The sequence below is a fragment of the Manacus candei genome, unplaced genomic scaffold, assembly GCF_025592945.1.
Source record: "Manacus candei isolate 608988 ecotype Guabito, Panama unplaced genomic scaffold, ASM2559294v1 h1tg000056l, whole genome shotgun sequence".
Classification (NCBI taxonomy): domain Eukaryota; kingdom Metazoa; phylum Chordata; class Aves; order Passeriformes; family Pipridae; genus Manacus; species Manacus candei.
Genome location: NW_026138104.1, coordinates 8,925,575 through 8,947,226, shown reverse-complemented (window position 1 = coordinate 8,947,226; position 21,652 = coordinate 8,925,575). Strand labels below are relative to the sequence as shown.

The following is a 21,652-nucleotide window of genomic DNA, read 5'->3' as shown; positions in this document are numbered from 1 at the left end:
TTTGTCCTTTGTTTGAAAATTCCAATTTAGCTGTTATCTTTGCTGGGCTATCTTTCAGATCAGTTAATCTGTGCTAGGAAAATTAATTTTGTGCCAGTACTGATAATCACATGGAGCATGAAGTGACTGTTCCACTTGGACAAGAGCCTTATTGTTACTTCCAGATGCTGTCTGGGTCAATCCTGTGGGCTTCAATTGCACCGAGTTTTTTTTCCTAGGGTCTGTCTAAAAAGGCTGGTGAAGTGAAGAACCACTTCAGGCTGTCAGTCATCACTTGCCTTTGGCATTTGATGGCATTTATTGGTGTTGACTTCTGGGTAAAAGGCATAAAGCCTTTCTGATCAAGGCTTTTCCCTCATTAGTTAGGAGAGCCTCTGTTTTATATGGATAATGTAATGGAAATGCCCTGTATTTATATTTGCCTCTAACATCCTAATTTCTTTTTGATAGATATATTCAGAAAAAAAAAAAACCTTTTACTTTTAAATGGATAGAACTTTTCAGATATTAGTAATAAACTTCAAATCAGTAGCTGTTGCTGCAAAGTCAGAACTTAATATTGAGCTATAAGGTAGAATTGTTAATGTGCAATTTATAAATTATAAAAATACATTTGTTTAATATATTCTTAATGATATGCAATTCTTCTTGCACAGAAGTCTGATCATGAGTTTTTGAAGTGAGATTAGCTGCAGCTAAATCTGTGTTTTTGAAACTCTCACACTAATTTGAAACTGTAGTGCAAACAAATGCTTACTGATATAATTACATAATAAACAATACATACAATTAAGGCTGGCAATTTGCAAAATTACTTTGCTTATGGATAGAATTTTATACTAATAAATGTAAGATAAAATGAAGTGCACAAATACAGCATGTCAGTTTTGCTGTGGAGTGCTGATTACTGTTGAAGTTTCAGCTGGAGTGAATATTATATGATGACTGTTTTAATTTTTCTCTATTAGCAATAAATGCAACTTGCATATAAAAAGTATAAATTGATCTCCCCTTTTTTGTCTTAATGACTCGTGCTATATTTCCATCTTTGATGGAGAGGGAAAGGGAAACAAATTTATTTGCAGTCAGTAAAATTGTTAACTAGAGAAATCTCAGCCCTGTTATTCATTTGTACATTTTTCAGCTTTATGTTCCTAAAAGACTTAAAAATTGAAGAAGTAATAAACACGATATTCATGTTTAATCTAAACAAATATAGAACAGTACCTACTTTAACTACACAATGTTCTTTTACCTCAATGCCTTGCACTGTGTTTGTGTAATGCATGAAAACAGTCATGACTAATTCAGGAAATGTTCCCCTCCTCTGCATTTCTGTCCTGTGAGTGTTCCAGGTGAGCCCCAACATACAGGGGCATTTCTCAAATTCATGTTCGTTTATTGATAACATTGTAAAGCAAAATGATGATCAGTGGCTGCACAGACAGTTCTGACCATAAAGTGCAACAATTATGAACACAGATACATTTTATGTACCATAGTTTGTAATGTGGCCTATTTTAATGTAGGAACAACTATTTATCAATTTTCAGTAGTAGTTTAATACAATTTTAGCAGCAGACTCAAGTAAGGTACACTGCACTTCACATTAAGTTGAAAAGCAAACTTTTTCCACCATTTTTCCTTTTTTTTTTTTTTTAAAGCTGTGAACTCACAGAATGCATGTGTTACTTCTGAATGGAAAAGAAGGCACATTTTAAGAGGATAGTTATAAAGCAACATATTTTGTATGTTCTTGTCATGAGCAAGTATCATTCCTGGCTTATTCACTTACTAACACAATGTCAACTTTTTACAACCTTTTTTTTTTCTTTTTTTACCCAAGGGAGCTACTATTAAAAGGGATGAACAAACTGGTGCAATTGTGGTGGCCAGGATAATGCGTGGAGGAGCTGCAGACAGAAGTGGTAAGGTGTTGCTGCTCATCTGAATAAGATGAGATAAAATGGCATATTTGGTAGAAATTAAATACATCAATTAAATACTATCAGAAACAGAAGTATTTTGGCTCTGGACACTTTTGCAAAATGATATTTTAATACTGGTATTCGCGCTGATTTTTTCCCCAGTTCAGTTGCAATGAGGTGTCTTTGAGTTAGCAGATACAGTGGGATTTTTAAGATATATCATGGTTTGTTCCAGTTGAAGACGTCCACTTGGAAATCATAGAATGTGCTGAGTTGGAAGGGACCCATCAGGGTCATCGAGTCCAACTCTTGTCACTGTGCCAGACACCCCAAGAATCACACTGTGATGGGATATGCTGAGGTTACAACCTGCTGATGGAAAAGCTCAGGGTGCTGGCATTATTTTATATTAGAACATCCACTTGGAGTTTCAGCTGGTAGTTCTCAAAATAACAGCACATCCTTGACTTCCATGGTTTAGTTTGGGACGATCGGTGTCTGCAAGAAGTCCTGAACTATACACTTAAGTGCCTCTTTCCCTGAAGAGAATCTAGGACAACTGTGTTTTACTCTTAAAGGGGGTAGTGGAGTAAATCTAGATAGATAGATAGATAGATAGATAGATAGATAGATAGATAGATAGATAGATAGACAGATAGATAGATAAATTAGCAAGCATTTGTGCCACAATTTAGCACTCACAGCTGAGTGATCTTTGCAGTACTTGCAGCTGTGTAGCAGTAAGAAGGTAGAATGAGAAGAAAAAGAATTGGCACAGACATTTTTGAAACTTCTACATAAAAGTCCAGAAAAGTTGTAGAAAAATGGTACTAATTTTTAGGAGAAAGACAGGGAGGTGAGTAAACCAACCATCTCCAACTTACCTGGGAGGACAATAGCTGTTGTTATATTTGCCATATATTCCTCCTTTTAAGTTAGAGCTTAAAGTGTATAACTGAATGTTAATGGCAGGTTTTGTATAATACATGGCTACAGTTTCACAACTCCTCTTTTTCTTCTGTAGGTCTTATTCATGTTGGTGATGAGCTGAGGGAAGTCAATGGTATTCCTGTAGATGATAAAAAACCTGAAGAAATAATACACATTCTGGTAAATACCAAACATTTTAAAATTAATTTAGGAGAGTGAAGAAAAAGTAATTAGACTTATGATTTCTACTTTATTTCTTAGGAAAAAAAGCATATTCTAATATAATGTCTTTTCTTCCAGTGCCATCATTAACAAACCTTCTTCTGAAGAGTGATTTCCTACTCATTACATATATATGCAATTATGGATTACTTGTGAAGAGTTAAATACAGTAATATGGCTATAAATATGTTGCAGAATGTTGCAGATTTCAGTGTATAATCTACAGTTTTTAAGGCCCACCATGATCTGTTGAATTCAAACTCCGTGTGACAGTTAATTCCTAATACATATACTAGATAGACTATATAACTGGTTTATTGAGATTTTATTTGGCATTTATTTGCATTATATAGCTATATATTATTCTGTTTATGCTCCTCTGATCTGCACAGTCTCTAAAGTGGGGCTCATTACTGACTTAGGAAACACTATTGCAAATTAAGTAATTTAGACTTTTTCGGAAATATTTAATATTTTTACATAAAGAAACTAATGAGGGTCATGACAACTCTTTTATTCGTGCTGTAGGCATTTCTGCATACATAAATAGCTTACTTTCCTGCCGAATGGAGTAAGTGTCTCACAGTTTCAGTTCAGTAAGCAAGATGATTCATTTCAAGTGTTAGCCTGCTGATATTCATACTTATTATATGGTTTCGTGTTCGCTACACAGCCATATTTTCCTGCAAAAATTAATATTTAAAAATATCTAGAAACACAGTACCTCGAGAAAAGGTGTGAACAATTTCCCCATTTACCTCTTTGAGGTACAGTAAAAAACATCAAAAGCTAGTTAGAGCTTGTTTCAAAAGTACCAAAATTATTGATTCCAGTCCTACGGCGGGTGGAATAAGAACTTGGCGGCTGCTTGTCCAGCAGTGAGCTCTGGGAGCGCAGCCATGCGGCAGGAGTTGTGTCTCGCTTGGTAGTGGACAGGCCTGTTTCCATTTTGCTTAAATCGTTGGCTGGCTGTTGCACTCAGCGAGTTTTATGAAACCTGTCGGCTGCATGCAATAGTAGCAGAGGCTCCAACTGATTAGCACTTCCTTCAATAGCAAAGTGTCACTGAGGCAGTGGGAATATATTGTGGTTAATAAGTAAAATGCAGCCAGACACACTTTAAGTGGGATATAGGAAAGATGAATGGATGAGGTGGTTGATGATGGCTAACTTGTTTTAAGATTTATAGTGGAGGGCTTTTTTTCCATTTAGTACACGTAATATATTCAAATATGTTTTTCTTTTCTAGTTTCCTAAAGTTGCCAAGCGAATAAATCCCCCCCAATAGCTCTCTATGATAAATATGGCACAAGCCTGTTTGAATTTTTCTATCTTTTTTTATTTTGAAAAATGAAATGTTAGTTCAATTTTTCCAGGGATGTCCAAACTATGCCAGGAGTCCAGCACTTGCTTCTAATATGCATACATTTTAGCTGTAGCATTTTCCCCTACCTTCAGTGCAGAACTGGGACCTCTGAACCATGCAGGCCTCAGTTTTTAACAGTCCATCTCTGCCCACCAATGAAGCAAATAAAGCCAAGCATTTCAAGTGCTTTTGTGAGGCAAAGTTTGGTTTAGTGAAGTTGTCAAACTCTGTGGATCATGCTTGGGAGAGGATTGATTCATTATATTTGAGTATTTTTAAATTCACTTGAATTTCTTTATCTTTTAAGTTTTCTTTTAAATTCTCAGTGCATTTTCTTTTCAAATGTTCCCCAGGCTCAGTCTCAAGGAGCAATTACATTTAAAATTATACCCAGTGTGAAGGAAGAAATGCCAATGAAGGAAGGCAAGGTAAGCAAAACTATTTCAGTAACTGTTAGGCTGAGGATATGTATTGTTTGCTTGGATGACAGAAGCAAGAATGGGATTTATGCCTCTGGACTCAATTTTTGTAGTGTGACAATGTGTAGCACTGTACAATTCATTAGGCAAAAGCTGAATTTATGAGTGGGTGTAACATGGTTCTTAAGCCCAAGCTCTACAGCTGTGTAGTTGACATAGGTAATCCTCCATCTTCTGCGAGGACCTGGCTTGCTCCCAAGTACTTCTTTTCTTCCATCATCCACTAGGCAGAAGACACTGGATAGCATCTTGGTTCCAAAGTACCTTCTCTTGTGTTCCTCATGTGGGCACACTCTGCACCTGCAAAGTCCTGCTTGCCTTAGAGCTTTTACTCCATTGAGGTGGTTGCAGAAGCAATGAATTGAATGTTCTCTGTATGAACTTCTAATGTTAGACATCCATAAGGATGTTTTACAGCAGTAAATGTTTACATGGTTTTAGTTTAATGGTTTTGAACAGTAGAAACAGAAAAGGGAGATATCTTTGGATTCCATTTAATATTTTAATTCTAAAGATAAAACATGCTTTGTTTCAGATGTTTATCAGAGCCCTATTTGACTATGATCCTAATGAGGATAAAGCAATTCCTTGTAAAGAAGCTGGACTTGCTTTCAGAAAAGGAGATATCCTTCAGATCATGAGCCAGGATGATGCAACCTGGTGGCAGGCCAAACATGAAGGTGATGCCAATCCCAGAGCAGGCTTGATCCCTTCAAAGCATTTCCAGGAGAGGTGAGCTACTGAGAATCATAATTTCATTATTTTTTTTGAGAAGGGACTGATTTGCTAGGTTGTTAGCTTCGCATAGCTGGCATGTGTAATGCTCATAGATTACATGGGTATGATAAATGTGCATTTGCAGCAAGACAACTGAACTTGGAAACATGCTGAAATACTTTGGATTTCCTTATTTCTCTGGCTAGAGTTAATAATGACAAAAACTGATAGGATAACACCGATCCAGATTGAAAGAAAAACCATATGGAAAATAGCACATCAGTATCTGTATTCAAACTGATGTGCTATGCAGGAATAAGAACTGCAGCAGGTTTTGGAGAGCTTACAAAAATTTGGAGCTGTAGATTTAATTTTTTTAGATTGTGAATAGATTGCATGGTTTTAAGTTAATTTCATATAAAATCTTCTGGATATTTTGCAGTAGTCTCATGATGTTAAGTGTTTATAAATCCCAAACTTACAGTGAAAACTGAGGAATTTGTGTCTTTCCCCCACCACCTCCCATTTTATAGGAGATTTGCACTAAGAAGACCAGAAGTGCAGATTCAGCCACTGAAAATTTCCAACAGAAAATCATGTAAGTCTGTGAACCTGGAATAGATGTAATACTCCAGATATGTAACCTTAAAAAGTATCAGATTGTTTCAGCCCTGTGACTACAGGATACATTTCTCCTGGACACAATAGCGTCTTGGTCACATTGTATCAGTAGGAAAATAAATACAAATGCTGAAATTAAAATCTTTAAAAGCAGCTAACAACTTTTCCCCAGCCCTCTGACTTGGTTTTGAAGCTCTGAGCCCAATTAATATTTTGATATATAGTATTTCAAAGGTTGAAGAGTGTTCTTTTCCTGTTGAAATAGTACATAATTGGCTCAACAGTTTATATGTTTTGGACTGCATCAATACAAAGACATTTATATTGAGAGTAAGATAAAAGATCTGATAGTCTCTCCTTCTCTCCCCCATGTAGTTGCTGATTTTTTGTGTCTGTGAAGCAGCAGAATTTTTAAAAGTCAGGACATTCAGTTCATTGATATGCATTCACAGAATCAGTTCTTACTGTTTTTTAAACAAATTAATTCTTAATAATCTCTGCTTTTAGATACAGTAGTTGCACAATATAAGAAAAATAAGCTCTAAGAAAGTGCATACATTGAAACAAATATTTTCTTTTGACTGGAATTTACATCAACATCTGTTTTAAGTATTATTGCATATTTTACTTGACCTGTTATTTCTTTCAGTTGTACAGACTCATAACACAGTGAGCAATGTAAGAAACTATCACGCTTCAGTAGGATCTAAATCTTAAATACAAGCATTGAAACAAAAAGTATGGATACTAAGGCAAACAGTGGATGCTGGCACACTAAGTGCAAAACTAAATACTTTTAACTTTTAAAACTCCTCAGCAAGGTTTCTGTTGCAATTTTCCTAACTTCTTGCTATGGCTGTTGTGTTCTGAAGCTTGACAATTACTGTTATTTTTCTAATAATCTGCATTTTCTCTCTTTTATTCCATTTCACTGTTTGATTTTGTGCCCTAATGCTACTGTTAACTCCAAAGGCCTCGATTAGCTTTGTAATAACAGTAACAGACTTTATAGTTGCACTACAGCTTTTCTAATATACATAGGCCTTAGAAACAAAGAGGAGCTCCTCCAGCTTGTAGTAAATCTGTTGTTTTTCTAGGTTCTAGGTCAAGTTGCTCTGCCCCAATTTTGGAAAAGTGTCTGATCCCAGGGTATAGCTATTTCTCTCTGCCCACTGTTCTTGAATCTGGATAATACCCTCAACAAGAGCCTTCAATTAAGGTGGCACTGGTGCTTTTGAAGAGGTAAATCAGCTGCTGCAGCAACACTGCATGAATTCTTTTGTAATGGACTGCATCTTTCTAGTGACCTTCAAGTGAAAGGTTTTACAAGATGCATCTCACCCTTCCAAATAGGCAGCCTGAACTTGATTGGGAATTGCCAAAATTACAACCCAAAGAAGACCCACAGTACGATGTCTTCTGTTGTCTCTGCTGATTCCACTGACTTTGCCTTAACAAGCTTAAGTGGGGGAGAAGAGTTTGTCTCTTCCTCCCCTTTCCTTTAAAACATGACAGAACATTAGGGTCAAGCAGTATGCCTATTATTGCTCTCTTTTGGAATTTCTTTGAACAAAGCAAGTTCCAGCTAAATGCCATGTAGAAATCAGCGGTGCCTCTTGAAGGAGGAAAGACTGCAGAGTAATGTAGGTTTGTCATTCTTCCTCTTCCCATTTCTTAAGACAGTCTGCTGCTGCGTCTGCCGGATTTCCATGGGAAGAGAGGAAGTGCTGTTCTGAGTAGAGGTTCATCCCTTTGTTCAGAGACTAAACATGTTTTTAGTGCTGGGAGGGAATTCAGATCCTTCATAGAGAAGGCATTTTAAAGATCAGAATCCAGCTCTAGAAAAGATTTTGTGACTTGGATGTTGCTCGAGTTGCTCTGAGGAAAACCTTCCACTTGCTTGGATTTTAGGAAGATTGCACATAAGCCAGGAAACTCCGTGCCTTTGTGCTCTTTCTAAAGTTAGTCAGCTTTTGATGTTACCAAGGGCAGCAGTGAAGCTGTGAGATGTGGAGGCCGTGTCTGTACTTGCAGTCACCTTGCCAAAACTGGGAGATGCTGCAAAATTGTGCATTGCTCAGCTGAACAAACAGCATTCTGCCAGTATTGCAAACATGTAAGGAAGGTAACATTGGAAAGGCCTGCTGGGTCAGATGGGGTTTTTTAGCCCTTTTCTGTAACGTGCCGTATGGCCCAATGATTATTCCCAAGGTGGGAAATTGGTGATGCTTGATTTCATCAGATTATTTTTTAGTCCTGTACTGCAGGCCTTCAGCTTGTATAGGGTTCTCCAGGGCTTGGAAGGGTAATTGTGTAAGGAAACATGTCTGTAGATCATCCTGAACCAGCTGTGTGTTGAGAGGCTGCTTGCTATTGCAGTTGATCCCATCCAATCAAGTGACCTGAATTTCCTTAGTAATTTGAAAGGAAAGGGCAATTCACCAGCTGATGTTTTCACAGCTTCCAAAAGCAACAAAAACTTGTTGACTTCAACAGAGCTGCTAATAGAAGTCCCTTTCCTGACAGGACTGAGAGTTGCACTAGGAAGATTTCTTGAGACATGATATTTAGCAGTGGATGTTGGCCTGCTCTGCTTAGTCAACTCATTACACAGTTCCCGTGTTTTGTAACGAGGAGGAAACCTGGGCACATACCTTTATTTTTAATAGGGAGAATCAAGATAAAATATTCTATTTTCTTGGATACCCAAAAAATGTGAATCAGCTCTGGTTTCTTAGGTGAGCTTCTAGGGTAGTAGTGTCTTTATACTTGAAAATTAATCTAAAAATTAGTCAAAATCATATAACATATGAGAAGTGTCCTACAACTTCTTTTTATCCTCCCTTCTTAAGCCAGTTCTGGAACTGGAAAGAACTGTTGCATTTGTCTAGAGAAAGACCTCTCTGAAACATAGTCAGCAACTGTATTTAAAGTAACATTAACATCTATCAGGATTTGCTTTGATAATTAAATATATTTCAAAACCTGTAAGATTGGATTACTTTTGGGAAACCTTCTTTTTGTTTCCTATATTGAATTTTTTACTCTTTTCAGCATAGCAGTGCATGTTGTGTAGAGTTGCTAATCATACACATATTTGTGTATCATAAATTTGGAAGCAAAATAAAGGTGGGCTTTTTTGGTGGTGCTCATATGCATACACTTACTGAGGAAGGAGAGAATAGTTTCCATAGAACTTTTACAGCAAAAGTTATTTGCACTGAAAAAAACCCAGAAATATAACCTAGTTCTAAGTTATTAAAAGGATGAGTTTATAATGGAAATGCTAAATCTTATTTTCACTTTCATAGCCAGGTCAGCTGTGTCTATCTGTAAATACACATATCTCTCCCAGCATTTAGCCCTTTTCTGGAAAGATAAAACAATCATTGTCACACTGTACCCATTAAAGTGAAAAACATTTAACATGTCGTGTACACTGAAGGAGGGGGCAGAACAGTGTACACTTCATATTGAAAGGTAAGTGAAATCACACTTTTTCATTTGCAAATGGGGAAGTTGCACAGTTTGATGGTATCTGGGAGTAAGGTTGAAGGAAACTGATAATATAGGTGGAGCCTGCACTGACAAGAGATGGTTTTACATTGAGAGGAAGATGCAGAAAAAGTAGGAATAAGAAAAAACAAAGGAAAAAGGGATGAATTGTATTTGATAAGTTTTAAAAGCATGAGATAAGTGGCAGTTGGATGTTCTGACCTGCTGCTAAGATTCATATGTTAATTCCCAGGCTCAGGGTTAATGCACAAATGATGGAGGGATAACAAACCTCTGAAGCATTTTCAGCATTCTTTTCCAATACTTAACAGCAATGACTTTTCAGCAAAAAGCAGCACTGTGCATTAAAACTGTGAGGAAAATTATGCTGGGGAAAAAGTTATAAGAACAAGCAAGCGTAAAAGAGAAAATGGGAAAATGCAGTGAAAGTAAAGGAACGGAGATGCATGGGATTGTGTGGGTAGGACTGACCCTCGAGGTGCTGAGATGGTGGATGTGCAGTGCACCTGAGCAGGTGTGAGGGAGCTGTGGGACAGAAGGAGGTGTGGTCGGTGTGTCTGCCTGCATGCAATCAGCTTCTGTGCATCTGAGCTTGTGAGCCACTGCTGAATGCCAGCTCTGCAGAAACCTGCTCACCTGGTAATCCTCAATAATACTTAACAGCATTCCTGCATTTAGGAGGTCACCTTAGCTTGGATGACACAACTTTGTAGCCAGAGTTGTCTCTGTGGGTTCTCCTGTCGCTGCATGATGGCTAAGTTGGAGTGACAGGAGACTCAGTACAGGGAAAAATTCATTTGTTTAATAGCTCCCCGTTTGTTAACTTGAATACAAAGACTACTCATGCTCTGACTGTAACAGTCATTGCCAACAGGCTTGGTTATTCCTGCATGTGTAGCTTACTTTAATTTGTAGACAAAAGTGATCATCTGGATTTTTGAGAAAAAAAAATTCCTTTGAATAACAACCAAATAATGTACTATTCTGCAGTTGTCATAAACTACAATAACTGGCCAAGACATTATATTCCTTCAGCATAATTTTGCTTTCACAGCGGTTACTGTGTTTATTCTTCTGTTATGTATGTGTTGTCTCTGGTATGAAAATTACTGGTAACTTTATATTTTATACTAGTGTAGCCTGTAACTTCTTTTAACTTGTGCAGTGCATACATATGTACATATGTATATCCTTACTCTGTGTATATAGTTTAATATAAATATGCATTTGTATGTAGCATATATGACAGAGCTGTTCCGAGATGTCTTTTCCATGAAAATACGTTTGTTTTATATATTTAAGGCTAAATGTAAATACTTACTGTGGCAAAGCCGTCATCATATAGTTTTTCTAAGACTTAAAACCCATTTTACTTTCAATTTTGATTTACCATATGTGATTGGCATTGTATGAGCAAGAGGAAAGACTTAACTGCAGCCAAATGGTGTTCATTCAAACAAGATGTAACCCAGTTTATCCATAGTTGAGTGTCTTGTGAATTGAAGATTGTGTTCTGCCAACAAAAGAATTTAAACAGGCTAAAAGAATAAATGCTTTGTACCACTCGTATTTGAAGACCAAACATTTAGGATAAATGTATAGTAGGACTCTTTTGCTTGTTATAATTGCTGCACAATCTTAACTCTGCCTTTCTTCTCAGTGTTTTTATGTGTTCACATTTGAAACTTGATTGCCCACCTGCAGGTAGTTACGAGTGAAAACAAAAAGTAAACCAGACCTCAAGAGTTAAATTAGCACATTAACTTTTTTGTTCAGAAAGTCTCCCGTCCTTACAAATATTGACTTCTTGCTATGACAGAGAAATTGAGGATACCTGAAGCTGGATGACATTTGAGTCAAGGTCACATGAGACAGAAGTGGAAATGGATCTCGTAAACTCTTGCTCTGTCCTTCACTGCGAGACTATCCTTCTTCATTTTCAAAATTGTCTTCGTAGAGATACTGTTACCTGATGGTTTTATGAGAGGATTAAATTAGATCATCTTAAATTTCCTATAGCGTGAACATACATGTATTGTTCAATCTACAAATCTCTTTAAGATAAAAACCTGCAAAACAGTATAAATGTTGACTGCTGTGTGGGGCTGTTCATCACTAAAGAATCATGAGTGTTTATTCACTGTAATGCAGATCATTCTACATCACAGTCTTTTGCTTACTAAAGTGAAGTATAATTTAAGGGATAATGTAACGTTTTTGATAAGAAACTAGAATAGAGCTGCTGGATCTAATTTTAGACTTAGAAACATTTAAGTAAAATTCTTTGATGGAAATTTTGTTGAAAGAAAGTCAACAAAAGCTAAAACTCTTAATCTGGTGCTGGACTGTTCCAAGGAGTTGAGAATGTTCCTGGAAATGGCCCTGGTTTTGAGCTTCATAACTAGTATAATTTAGGTGAGGCCCCCAAAACCAAATCTTGATTATATTTCAGTTAAAATACATACCAAAACAAAAAATTGTGTGTGATACTGGTTTTCATTGTTATAGTTTAGCATATTGGCTATGCTGAAACCTTTCTAAAATGAATAAAAACACCTACTTCCTAAGCTTCCATTGCACCTGTGTTTCCTATTTCTTTTTTCCCATTTATGTCTTGTTACAGCTTTGTTGTTGTTTCATAAACAACATGTTCCATGACTATTTTCTTTGGAGCTTCCTCTCCCTTCTTACCACAATACATTTAATTGACTGTATTTCTTCTTTTCTCAGTGTTTTATTTGTTCCATGTTGCCTTATGTTTTGAGTTTTTTTCACTTTGTCATTGCTTTTGTTTTCCTACTTCCCATCAGATTTCCTCCTCTTTGGTCTTTGACCTCTTTTAGTTCTCATATTTGTCTCTTCTAGACCTTTGTTTCCTTTCTCACCTCCCTTCAATTAAGTGAAACTGTATTGGTCCAAATTTTTCATGTTTCATAACTTTGGAACTTTGGGTACACACTTGCTGCATGTGTAAAACTGCTTCAGGTGCACAGAGCTGTATTAGTTCGTGGTGAATCACGATGCAAAGTTTCCTGGCAAATAATCTCTGACTTTACTAGGGACACACAATAGCCCTGGTAAAGTTCCTTGTAAAAAGTTCAAGCTGGGAGATACATGCTGATGACTGTTCATAGCTGCATTAAGCTTTGAGAACCCACTGCTTTCCAACATCTTTTCATTACAGACTGTTATTGTCAACCTTGAGAGTAGCCCAAGAAAGCCAAGAGCACTATTAAGAAGGAAGATTTTTAACAAAATACAAAAAGTTCAGAACTCCTTCACTTTATCTCAACATTAAACCTCAGCTTGTAGACATTTTGGCTTCTGCTCTCTGTGGTCAACTGGCTCCCTTTGGAATCCTAACATTCCCTTATGGATAAGAGCATTCCCTTCCCAGCAGGGGCCAGCTCAGGAGCCTGAGTTCTCTTCAGCTGTACTGAGCCCTGCTGCTGTAACTCCACCGTCCACCACACCTGCAGGACTCCTCTGAGTCTGCAGTGGTCAGGGTTGAGTGAGTGTATACCTGTACAGACCTCTGGACACGTGTATATCTGTACATATGGATCTAGTTTTCTTCTGGTCCAGTTTTTTGTGTTCAACTCAGGAGACTTTTAAAATCTGTTTATGTGAACTGGTTTTGAGTATTAGTGACTTGTTTTCAGGAGATAAGTTACAATCTATTGAAAGTCATGGAAATGGAAATACAGAAAAACTTGTACATATCAGGATACATAAGAGGTCTCTCAACACAGAGAGGGAGAAGGGAGTAGTACTAGAAAGCCAGCCTGGCACCGTAGATCCAGATTTAGGGCATTTGTCAAGAACGGGGAGCTTTTAAGTCAAGAGAGGAAAATGAATCCAACACTTTCATTCTCAAGTCACAAAACTGTTGTCACTCTTTTAATGCACTAGATGTGGCCAACCAAGCAGTGTTCACCTCAGAGGACTTCCCAGCCTACTTAAATCATATGGTCACCTTGAGCGTAAAAATAAACTTTAAATAAGATTCAGCAAAGTCTTCCAAAATACTATTTTACAATGTAACTCCTCAAGAAAAAAGGTACCAAGAGATGACTCTACAAAACAGTGTTTTTCCCATGGCTGAAGAGACTCTTTATCCATTTCATGACATGAAATGAGAAGACCTCTTCCATATCATCATTCTGAGGAAAGACAAGCTTTATGGAAAGTCTTTGAAATATTTACATTTGAGGCATAGTTATCCAGATTCTAAAGGAAATTTGAATGACATGTAGATTGTAAAATCTCTGTATAAATCTGGACCTCAGTATATACTATATTTGTGAACAAAAAATTCATTATATTTATCTTGCTTTTCTGTAAAACCCCAAATGTGTACTACTACATCTACTCTCAATATCAGCAGATAAGTAAGCAGAAAGACTTAAGTAGATCTATTATATTAGGATATTGTCAGAGAAAAAAATTACAAGAGTATGTAAATTCTTTCAGCATGTTTCCAGCTACAATTGTAGATTTTCAAAATAAAATTAAAAAAAAAAGCCAAAACCAAAAAACCTCTCCAAAATCCATCTCCAAGGGCAGTACCAGCTGTCACTGTAAGTGCAGAAAAATACTGAGGTCACGTTCATGATAGTGATTCTTAGAAATTCTAGGCTAAGACTGATTAATCGGAATTAACAAACTTTGCATTTAATACCAAGAGATCTACCATGACAACTGGGTAAGGTCATTGCTACCAAATGAATAGTGGAAGAATCTCATATAGGAAATTTAAAGTGCACATAGTATTTCAATGCCTTTTTAGGTTCTTTTCTAACTGAGTGTAGTTAAACATGTAAGTTAAACTCTGTACTGGTATGTTGGTATATGCCTCAATATAATAGGTGCTGTCAAGAGGATTTGAGAGTAGCTTACATAGCTGAATTTTTTCCTATTTATGAAGTATTAAACAATAATACTTTGTTTTTTTGGCTGTTCTAAGATGAGGAAGCGGTTGAGTGTGGTAGGTGCATTTTTCTTCTTCGATTTAACTTTTCTTTCTTAAGTTATATTTTCACTCCATTTAATGATTTCCTTTCCTATTTTTCCTTTGTGCTTCTCAGAGGAAATTGAAGGTACATGTACAAAAGTTTCCCTGCATAGCCCAATAATTTTATTTAGAGAACATGTGTTTAGAATTAAATTGAATATAGTCCAGTGTTTCTAAGAGATGTTATACATATAATGCTTTTATATTGCCACCAAGTACATTGAATCATCTTTTTAAGTAGATAAAAATATCAGAATATTCCTGGTTGCTTCATGTAATAATCAGTAATTTGAACTATTGTTTTAAACTGCTTTCTCTCTCTTGAACTTCTGCAAGATATGCATAGAAAAGTAGTATGATTAAATAATATTAGCAACACTTGGGTGGGCTGGGATGAAAAGAGATGGTTCTGGTTTAATTACGTGGCCATTGAGAGGTCTTGCATTTCTAATTAATACTGACAAACTGTTTCTCTGAGATGGTAGAAAGCTCGTCTATGTGGTATCATCGTTACTGTCTTCCCCAGGAGCGTGGCTGGTTACTGTTGTGCTTGCAGCATATGTTAAAGTAATAGCAGCTGATCTCTCGGGTTTTTTTTTTTTACTTAAGAGGCTTTTGTTTATAAAGGCATTAGAAATTGTAGCTCATATTTTTGATCAAAGGGCCTCTGGCATGTAAAAATATACATTATAGCTATTTTATATCAAATGAGAGGATGTGTTTTTGATCAAAAACCTTTCTGTCTAATCCAGTGAGCCAAAACTTAAAGCTAAAGTCTGATAATGTATAATTTACAAAAAAGCTTGATTTACATCAGATCGTTTTGCTTTCTTTCAAGTGGCATATTTTCTATTAACTGATAAAATGTGAATAATACAGTGTTAGAATCCTTTTTAGAATGTTTGTTGTCATCACAACTTTTGCTTGAGAAGGTAAAAAGATCAGTGTGCATGCTGCAAAATCCAAGAATATTTCCAGCTGAAATATAAAACAATAAATATTGTTTTATGTTTTTAAGAAAATGGCTTATTGAAGGCTTTTTAATGCTATGCTTTGTACAGTTGTCATTTTTAAAGTAATTTCTTCTGTATTTTTTGCTGGGCTTCTAACTATTCTGCTTTATTTCTTGACTCTTATTCTGTATGCTTTTACCCTTCGTCCAGAAGATGCTGAATGTGCTGGTCACAACAGTGGATCCTATCTAGGTGAGCAGTTGGTTACAAAAGACAATTTTGTTCCTTTCTTTCAGCTTCTTTTCCCTGGAACTACTGTGTCCACTTTGCTTTTGGGGGTAATCTGCATACAAATGTCCTTACTCTGCATGAAAAATGCATGAATATTAAGGTTTTAAACATGGCTCATTGGATTTGACATAAAGGGTTTATGTAGTGTATGCCTTTATCTGGTTAAACATAGGATACTAAAATACTGGTTTGATTTTAAAGTCAAAATAAATTTGGGGAAAATATTTACTCTTAAAGTACCTCAAGCAAGCAATGTGTTTAATGAAACAAAAAGGTTACTGTATCATGAAAAGTTTGAGTTATTCTTTAAAGACTCTTTCAAGGTTTTATTCAAGTTTTGCTTACAGATTTTTTCTTTGTACATGTCTATCTAACCATTTTGGGAGGATTCAGTGAGACTACAGAGCAATTTGCAGGCATCAGTTCATTTTCCACATTACAAAATATAATGTCATAATAACTCAATAGCTTAAATTTAGTTTTAAAACTGAGCTCTATGTATCATTGCGGGGAGCAGGGAAGAGGAAGGGAACAAGTCCATTGGCTTCAGCTTCAAGATTCCAAATTTCAAACAACAGTAACATTTAAAAAGGTGAATGTTCCATGATATGTTTCAGCTTTTTAATTTGTGCCATTTTAAAAGCTATGTAAAAATATTTTAGTTGAAACTGTCCAGAATTCCTACCAGCTGAAGGCTGGCTGGAGCAGATTTTGTGGCAACCAGCCCTTTTCCCAAGACTTTCATCCTCCTACTACAAGAGGAGTGGGAAGAAACTTGTCAAAGTACTTTAGTACATCCAAGCCACTGGGCTCACGGAGACAGCCTAGACCAGAAGTGTAAATTAGAGATGGTTTTCATATTGCCCTTCAGTGGTTTTAAATGTGGTATATAAAAAACATCAGGCACATGCAAACCATATCATTGAAAGAACTTTAACCTTTCCACAAAATCTGCGTGGTGTAATTTCATCACATGTTTGTGGAACTCATGGTTATCTGATCAGGCTGAAAATAAACTTCTTACCTTTGTTGATTAATCAACTAAATTAATGTTGACTTGTAATTGTACTGAGATATTGAGTATGTTTGGAAAATGATACTTTGAATGTGATTGCAAATGAATTGAATTTTCCTTATCAAATAATTTCTTTGAAACAAGAAAGGCATCTTCCTGTATGCAAATACAGATTTCATGAATTCTTAGGATGAGACCATACATGAGTTTGCAATCAGATCTTAGTGGGCTGCTGCTTTATTTGAGAATGAAGGTATCAAAACAAAATCCATCTTTTCATGGTGCTCTAGCCTTTTTCAGTGAAACATTTTGGTCTACTGTTACCAAAAAGACCTAGTCATCTAGGAAGGAGGTGTCTTGAGGAAGAAGCTACTATTGTCCTACATGCAAACAACAAAAAATCAAGATGGGGTGTAGTTCACTTAGGCAAAACTTTACAGAAAGTATTGGAGAATTGCTGTACAGTTCTGGCAGTGATTCCTCTCTTGAGAGCTTTCCTATCGTGATGTGCTGCCATCAGTCCAGGGATGGAACCTTCAGCCTTCTCATGCTGAGTATGTGCTGTTGGAAGTGAGATGTCGGAGAGTTAGAAGACATGAAAACTAATGTTATGACCAGTTTTGAGGTAAGGACACAAATATATTCACTGGTTGTGAAAAAGTAGTTATTTAGTTTAGAAATTAGAGGTTCCTTGGAGCTCTTCACTAAGAATTGTTCATTAAAACTTATTGTATCTTAAGATCAAGTAGGTAGGCTTTTGAGAGTTGATGTTACCATTCTTTTCCATATGGTAACAGGACACAGTGATTTGTGATTCAAACTGTCTCATGCACTCCATTGTCGTCTTATTTCACAAATCATTAGGAGCCCAATCCTATCCAGACATATTTAGAGTTGCTTTTCTCTTAAATAATTTTTCAGTTGTATTTTCTTAAAGAACAAACTGCTGTGGAATAACTTTCTGGGCTGGACAAATTCCACTGCTGGAAGTGCAATAATATGAAAAAACTTGCTGACCAGCTGCAGAGAGGGCATAGAACTCTTACTTATGTGCTGTGCAAGGTTTAAAACTTGGATAGTGTATAAGGTAAAGGCGTCCTAGGCAAAGACACTTTGCAAACTTTCTGTTAGGTAACAGGAGCCAATACCATATCTAACTGCTGCAGTCCATCTTCCTGCTTAGGAAGGCCTCTTTCTTTTCCACTAATCTGAGAATATATTCCTTCAATCCCAAGGGTAGTGGAGGCCTTCAAAGATATATTTTTCCCCTGCCTGTTGCTTTTTGGGAGAGTGGAAAAACAAACATGATTCTTGAAAACAACTTATTGGGAATGTCCACCTGAATGTTTCTGAATGTATATGCTCTTGAAACATGATAGGCACTTACAGCACTCCTGGATTACTAAGAAACTAACAATTTCTAGGCAAATCTCATCATTATTACAACATAAAGCCTTGATTAAACATACTACACTGAAAACAAAACCTTAAACAGTGTCGCTGAAGGGCTTGAATCAGAACCACAAGTTCAGGGTGTTTTAGTGACATCTGAGAAACTGTCTATTTATTGTAACCAGTTACAAGAGCAAGGTAGATTGAATCGCTGATGAGGGAGTTGACCTTGGATGGTTAGTGTGAGGTAAGCTAAGTATGGTAAATCATTCATATCTCAAAATTCTAAAATCGGTAGCTTCCTAAAAGCCAGAATAACTGAGTCATGTTTCATGCTGCTCTTGATAGTATGTAATCAAATCAAGTGAGCTGCAATAATTCTAGTATCAATTAATGAATTTTCAGTTGATCTTGTGGCTCATTAGGGGTTCAGGGCTCTGTATATAGATATAGATAGGTAGATATATAGATATAGAGATAGAGATAGAGATAGAGATAGATAGATATAGATATAGATGACTGGCATTTCAGTCTGTTAACCAGGTTATTCTGTGAAGATAGAACCTTCTCAGCAAGCATGTGTGCTTTAGGCACATACGAGGTGGTCATGAAGAGTAAAGAGACAACGTTCAGAAAGCAAAATGTCTTTACCATTTGGAGTCCAGATCTGTTATGTCCGAGGTTATGCTGCTTTGAATTTGAACCCTCTCCTCTAAAGGGACTAGGATAAATTTAATGATTTTTCACCAAATTCTAATATTTAAGTCACAGTATAGTATCGTATGTTTCTGCTGTAATTTCCTGAGGAATTTCTGGGGAGAATGTTAGGAGTTTGTCTTTGCCAAGCTTAAATTCTAGTTACATTACTTGAACCTTTATGAACATACAGTAAATATAGATGAATATCATCTGTTTACTATTCTCAATTTCGCCTTAAAACTCCAGACATAATCTAAATTTTTATTAACCCTGTCTAAATGTGCAAGCTGGGAATCAGTCCAGAAGCAAACAGAGTAAGAAGTCTGCTCTGTGTTTGTGCAGTTCCTGTGTAACAATAGAAATACTCAGTATACGAGCCAGTATAAAAAAATCCCAATATTTGGGGGGAAAAAAAATCCAGAAATATCTAGTAAAAATACTGTGTTCATACAAACCTAGATAATGACCATTGTACCAAACTTATATTTGTAAGTAATATGAATACAAAAGGTGCTCATAAATGCATTTACAATTAAATAGCATTTGTTTGCTCTAAATTTTGTAAGATTAAATTCAGTGAAGAATAGATGTAATTTGAACATGTACTGAAGCACTTTAATGAATGAAAATTAACAAAAACATGTGTGCTTTATAGCATTCTGGAGGTTTACTTGTGAATTTATGAACCATAGGTGAATTTATATTATTTCCTGTTAGTGTAATTTCTCTGACTTTGAGAAATTACCTTTCTACTTTGATGAATATATTTGGATTTAAATTTGCACAACATAGTTGCAATCTACTTCTTCAGAATTATGTAATTAAATATAAATAACCACTGTGTTTTACATCAGCATTGTTTTAAAATACTGTAAGGGAAACAGGTTCACACATTGCCTGTTTTCTGTTTGGTTTTCCATGTGAGGCCCAAGTGGATTTCTCCATGTAAGTGTAAGGATGTTGTTTTAAGATGACCAAATGTATGCTGTTAGTGGTTAAAAGAATAATCACACTTTTCTGCTAGAGTTTTTTTATTTCATTCTTAGAGATCTACATGGTTTCTCTTGGATTGTTGTTGGGCCTTAATTAAGTTTATTAGTAATGATTTTTGATTTTTATTTTATGTTGAGAAGTGTTACAAGTTTTGAAGAGTAGTTTGAGAACATTTGTTTCTTAATATTTTCCTTCCAGAGGCTGCTCTTATTTCACCAAATCTGTTACATTCCAGCAGTAGTTTAGGGCTTTGCATGTTCAGTAAGGTTCTAGTCATGTAGCTGTAACCAGTGAGCTGGTGTGAGCTTCTCCATGTTCAGAATACTCTGTTGCTTTAGTGACAGAATTTTCCCCTTTTATTTTATAGTCTGCATACTTGGCAGCTAAGGTTAATCTCTGCTGATATCCATATTCCTCAGACAGTGTAGCCTGCAGCTCCTTCCATATTCGTCAGTGCTTATATTATCAAATGTTCTGGGCAAGAAATGCTTTTTCCTTCTGTTCTCCATAGAAATTTACTTTTAAGATAAATCATTTTATAGAAATATTATTTTTTCTATTGCATATCAGTATTGGTGTTGGTTTCCTGTAGTATTTTCACTATATTTTTAATGACGCTCCGTTGTTCATTTAAATATATGAAGTTTATTTTTCATCTTTTCTGAACTGTAAAATATGCAAACATTATCAGAATATTTTTTGCCTTTTCATAAATGCTTTTATTCTTGCAAATACAATATTGTTTCAGTTCAGCTTAATATTTTTGTGCCATCATAGTTGCCCAACATAGAATGCAATTATAAATGCAGGCATTCAGTAGAAAATATTTATTAACAGTTCTTTACAAAATAGCTTCTGAAGGTCACAGTAAAGTTAAGCCACATATGAGAGGACATATAATGGCAGCTGTGAGAGAGGAAGAATCATGTTTCCAGGAATGCTGCAGCGGTATCATAAAAGTGTTGGATGTATTTGAAACAGTCTCACCCTTTCTCTCCAAATTTTACATTTTCCTTGTTTTTAAATGCTCCTTAAAAGCAAGCTTTCTTGGGTCTCTGTATGGGGCTGATTAGATGGGCTTTGAGGAACAGTTAAAAACAACTTTCAAATTGGCAATAGTCACAAAGTGGTGAAACAATCAGCATATCACAGGTTTTTAATAGTCAATAGTTTTACAGAGCACCCTACAGAGAAGTCATCCATACTGGACATCTGCTTTGTTATCTCTGTCTCACGTTTGTTCTTTTTAATTAATATAATAGCTCTTCTGTAATGTCTAAGTCCTAGTTGAACTTGTTGTTGAACCTTCTTAATATACAGGACAATATTACTATTTTCATTAGAACAATAAGTTCAGTCACTGAAATATCAAATGTTTTATTCAAGGAAGCCCATGTTATCCACGGGAATGATGTCACCTGAGTCTTTGTGATGCTTTCTCTGCAGCCTGTAAAAGTGACAAGGGAAAGATCAGCCTGAAGACAGCACTGAAAGATTTTCTCCTTTCTGAAGGAAT

At 36.0% G+C, this 21,652-nt stretch overlaps 1 protein-coding gene across 6 annotated transcripts in view; it reads left to right on the top strand.

The window, feature by feature from the left end:
• The window catches only part of MPP7 (MAGUK p55 scaffold protein 7), a 150,357-nt gene that overhangs the window by 111,040 nt on the left and 17,665 nt on the right, over positions 1 to 21,652 (top strand). For 5 of the 6 annotated variants that reach the window (XM_051802418.1, XM_051802420.1, XM_051802419.1 and 2 more), the window contains 6 exons: positions 1,847 to 1,928; positions 2,953 to 3,038; positions 4,800 to 4,874; positions 5,461 to 5,657; positions 6,176 to 6,240; positions 15,960 to 15,998. In XM_051802418.1, coding sequence (XP_051658378.1) covers positions 1,847 to 1,928; positions 2,953 to 3,038; positions 4,800 to 4,874; positions 5,461 to 5,657; positions 6,176 to 6,240; positions 15,960 to 15,998 — 544 coding nt within the window. The remainder of the gene's footprint in view (positions 1 to 1,846; positions 1,929 to 2,952; positions 3,039 to 4,799; positions 4,875 to 5,460; positions 5,658 to 6,175; positions 6,241 to 15,959; positions 15,999 to 21,652) is intronic. The other variant, XM_051802422.1, reaches the window with a different exon arrangement.